The sequence below is a fragment of the Haliaeetus leucocephalus genome, unplaced genomic scaffold, assembly GCF_000737465.1.
Source record: "Haliaeetus leucocephalus isolate CR32 unplaced genomic scaffold, Haliaeetus_leucocephalus-4.0 Scaffold362, whole genome shotgun sequence".
Classification (NCBI taxonomy): domain Eukaryota; kingdom Metazoa; phylum Chordata; class Aves; order Accipitriformes; family Accipitridae; genus Haliaeetus; species Haliaeetus leucocephalus.
Window position 1 is genome coordinate 6,768,773 of NW_010972798.1, and position 4,264 is coordinate 6,773,036.

The 4,264-nt window shown below is 67.8% G+C and overlaps 1 protein-coding gene across 1 annotated transcript in view; it reads right to left on the reverse strand.

The window, feature by feature from the left end:
• Nucleotides 1–331: 331 nt before the first annotated feature.
• The window catches only part of LOC104835215 (endothelin-converting enzyme 2-like), a gene marked incomplete at its 5' end in the record, with an annotated part of 4,120 nt that continues 187 nt past the window's right edge, over nt 332–4,264 (reverse strand). Inside the window, 2 exons of the mRNA XM_010573101.1 lie at nt 332–634; nt 3,196–3,479. Coding sequence (XP_010571403.1) covers nt 332–634; nt 3,196–3,479 — 587 coding nt within the window. The remainder of the gene's footprint in view (nt 635–3,195; nt 3,480–4,264) is intronic.

Here is a 4,264-nt window from a genome sequence, read left to right on the forward strand (position 1 = left end):
GGGGGGGGGCAGGGAGCCGCTCCCCGCAAGATGGATGGGTGGAATTAAGCCCGATTTGGTTTCATTATCGGCCACAAAGCCCGGAGCCCTGGCTGCTCTCCAGCTGGGTGAGGGAAGGGCTGAGAGGGGGCACAGCATCGCCCGATCTCTGGAGCATCCCGCTGCCCCCCAGGGAGGAGACCCAGCCTCCCCCCGCCTTGTCTCCCGTTACTCACATCACTGGGCAGCTTGGGGGGACACACACACCGGTTCCCCGTCCCCCACCCACAAGGATGGAGCAGCTGAAGGCTTTATTGGGTGGGGGGAGGCCAGGGAAGGCCCCCCCCCCGGGTCACAGCTGGATGGCAAGGAGATAGTCCTCGTCGTCGTCCGAGGGGGCGAGGGGTGGTGGCGGAGCGGGGGGTGGGGGGGGCTGGTGCAGTCGGCGCCCCAGGGCCAGGTCGGGGGGGTCCAAGGGCTGCCCCTTGCGCATGACGTAGAGGAAATAGTGGAAGGCGCCGGCATCCCCATCCCCGCAGGCGGCGTGGCGCAGGGACCAGCCGAAGGCCTCCTGGGCGTAGTGGGGCTTGCGGAAGTGGGGCTGGGCGAAGGTGATGGAGATGAAGCAGCCCCCTGGGCGCAGCACCCGGCTCACCTGCAGCGGGAGAACCCCCGGGACGGGGTTGGGGGACACTGTGAGGTTCAGCCCCTCTGGCAGGGACGGCCCCATCCCCGGGGAACCCCCCCCACCATCTGCCAAAGATTCCCCCCCCCCCCCCTCTCCCATCGCACCCCCAAATCTCCTGTCCTAACCTTGCTCCCCCACCCCCACAGAGACACCCATCCCGGCTCTGACATCCCCAGACCACCTGCAGCCTGGTGGCAATGAGGAACTGGGGTCCCCACGCACCACCTCTCCCTGCGCCCCAAAACTCTTCACCCCCATCCACAGCAGACAGCACAAAGACCCAACACCGGTGCAGGGAAAAGCTTCACCCTCTCGGGCACAGGGACCCCCCAGAGCAGTGCGGGACCCCCATCCCACCCACCCCTCCCTGGGACACCCAGTGCCACCCCCCCCCCCAACCCCCAGCATCTGAGGTGGGGGGGGGGCACCGTTTGGATGGGAGAGGACTCAACCCTTTTAATCACCATTTTCTCCCCGCTGGAACTAAGCCCCCGCTAACAGGATGGAAAAGAACATCAATTTTCTTGCTTGGCTTTATCCAATGTCAAAAGGCTTTTACGGCCAGCGCTCGCGTGCTCGGCATGCAAAGGCAGTGCCCGGGGCGGGCGCGTGGGTGGGTGGCCAGCCCCCCCAGCCACCCCCCCATCGCACCCCTGCCAGCACCCTGCCCCAGGCAGGGACACCCCCAGACCCCCCCCCACCCGGCAAGGGCAGAGAGCCACTGCGGCAGGGGAGAGGGCTGGGGGCCAAGGCGGGGTGGGGGGAGGGGGTTTCCCGAGCTCTGGTTTAATCCTGCTGGGAAGCTCCACGGCTCAGCGCTGGCTGGGGCCAGAGATGGAGAGGGGACAGGCGGCCTGTGTGGTCTCCCCCCCCTTTACTGCGGCGGTGGCTTTTCAACCAAACCTTCGTGGTTTTGGCCAGGAAAAGGGGAAGGCAGGTCCCTGCATCCCCCCCCTAGGCACTCAGCTCAGCATCCCTCCTGCATCCGTCCTGGAAAGACCCCGCAGCTTCCCAACTGACAGGCACGGGGGTCCCCGGGGCCGGGGGCAGGCAGGGATCTCCGGCTGGAGCTGAGCCAGGCATCCCGCATCCCATCCTTGTTAATAGAGCACTAACGGCCGTTGCTTAGAGACGGGTGCAGGAAACCTTCCCATCCGTCAGCTGGCACTGGGGGGGGGGTGAGGGGGGCTGCTCCCTGCTCCAGCAATCCCCCCGCTCCATTGCCCCCGGATCGCTGGGACAGCGGTGTCCCTGGGGCATCCCCATAGGTAGGACGGATTTTTGGGTCCTTATGTCCCCTCTCCAGGGAAAGCAAGATAGAGGCTGTGAAACCCCCCCCCCCCCCCCCCGAAAAGGGGGGGGTGGGGGTGAGAAGAGGGGTGCCAGCCACGGCCAGATCCCTGCAAAGGGACCGGCAAAGCGGCAAGTGGGTGGGAACGCCCAGCGAATCCCCCCGGGGACGAGGACAGCGGGGACCGGCTGCGGGCGGAGGCCGGTGCCCAGCAATGCTGGGGGAGGGCAGGGATTGAGCAGGGGATTAAAAAGGGGAAAGGAAAAAAAAAAAAAAAAAGGGAAAAAAAGAACTAAATCCTCGTCGTTTGGCCAAATGACAAGGACAGGCAGCAGTGCTGGCAGGGCAGGGCAGGGCCCGGATGGCGAGGACAGCCCCGCTGCCCACAGCACCCGGGGTCCCGCTCCCTCCCCGGCTCAGCAGGGCAAAGCTCGGGGGGGGCAAAAGAGGATGGGGGGGGGCAATAGCCACAAGCACCCTCCCAGCACCCCGTGTCCGCACCCAAGGGTGCTGGGCAGGCGCAGCAATTAATTATCCTCGCAGTTATTCCCACGGGGTGCGGGAGGCTGCCAGGACCCGCACCCCCGCACCGGGGCAGGTTCAATCCGGTCCCTGCCTCCAACACCGCCAATTAATCGGGGCCGGAGGCATCGCCCGTCCCCGTGGCAACGCCAGGGCCCAGTCGATGCTGACGGGGGTTGCTATGGCAACCCTGGACCGATGGGGACCCCGGCTAATGAGATCGAAGCTGGGGTTGAGGGGGGGGGGTGAGAGACTGTCACTGCCCTGCGGTCATCACCTTGCCCTGGGTGGGCAGGGCCACCTTGGCATGTCCCCCCCAGGTCCCCTCTGGGCACCCTTGGGTGCTTCTACGGCCACTCATGCCAGGATGGGGCCCATTTTTACTGCCACCTTTTTGTATTTAGGGTGTAAATAAAGAGGGGAGTCACCCAGCCCCCCAGCGGGACCCAGGGCCCCCAGGGATACATCCCCTGCTGCACTCACCTCCCTGGGGAGAAGGTGATGGGGTTGGAGGGGGGGGGGTCTCCCACCCCCCAGGGGTGCCAGGAGCCCCCCAGGTGCCCCTTTGCAGGGTAGCAGAGACAGTAGCACTGGCTCGGGGCGGGGGGGCAGAGGCAGCGGCTGGGGCATCCCCAGGGAAGCAGGGTGGCGAGGGGACAATCTGAACCTGAATGGGGATGGGGTCCACCCCCCACGCCCCCTCCCACCCTCATACCTCCGCCAGCACCCGGTGCATCGCGGCGGCGGCCTGGGGCGAGACGTCCCACGGGTCGGTCTCGTCCACCATCAGGACGTCGAGGGTGCCCTTCTCCAGCACCACGTCGAAGGCGGCGTCGGGGAAGGCGAGGGCGCGGATGTCCATGACGGCCCAGCGCAGGCCGGGGCAGCGGGCGTAGCGGGCGCGCATGGCCGCGATGCAGGCGGGAGAGAAGTCGATGCTGGTGACGTCGGTGTAGCCCAGCTCGTGCAGGTCGTGGCTCAGGGCGCTGTTGCCGCAGCCTGCGAGGGGGCACGGCAAAGCCAGGGTTCGGGGGTGCCCGCGGCGGCGGCCGCCTGCACCTCAACCCTGTCGGTGCCCCGCTCCGACCCGGGGAAGGGAGCGGATGGGCTGGGGTAAGCCGGAGAGGGAGGAGGTCATTGCCTTGCCGCTAATTAGCGAGCGCTGGGCTAATTCTTAATGACCCCCTTGCTGCAAGGTGGGTGCTTTGGGTCTTGGGGTTGAGGGGAGCCCCCGTACGCCAGGTCACCCCCCTCCCAGCCCCGGGGATGCTGGAGGCAGGGAAGGGGCGGGGGGGGGTCCCCAGTCCTTCCCCCGACCGTGCCCCCCAAGAGCTTGCCGTGGGGTGGGGGGCAGTGGCAAATTAGGGTAGCGGGCAGTGGGGGGGGGGACTTAACGGGGATGGACGGACAGAGGGACAGACAGAGGGACGGCTGCATCAGGGGACCAGCACCCTGCCCGGTCGGTGCCAGGCCGGCCCCAGCGGGACACGGGCCCCCGGTGTGGCGGGCGCGGGCAGAAGCCCCCTCCTCTCCGCCGCTCCCCGCGGGGATCCCGGCGCGGGGGGGGGGGCGGATTTGGGGGCTATTAAGCGCAGCTGGCGGCAGCTGATCCGCTAACAGGATCGGTGATTACACCCGCCTAATCCCGCCTGCCCGGCGCTGGCGGGGGGGGGGAGGAGGTGGGTGAAACTGCCGGGCCGGCGGCAGATCAGCCCGCAGGTGGGATTACCGGCCGGTTACAGCGGCCGCCGCCTGCCCGCACCCCCGGGAACGGGGCCCCCCCC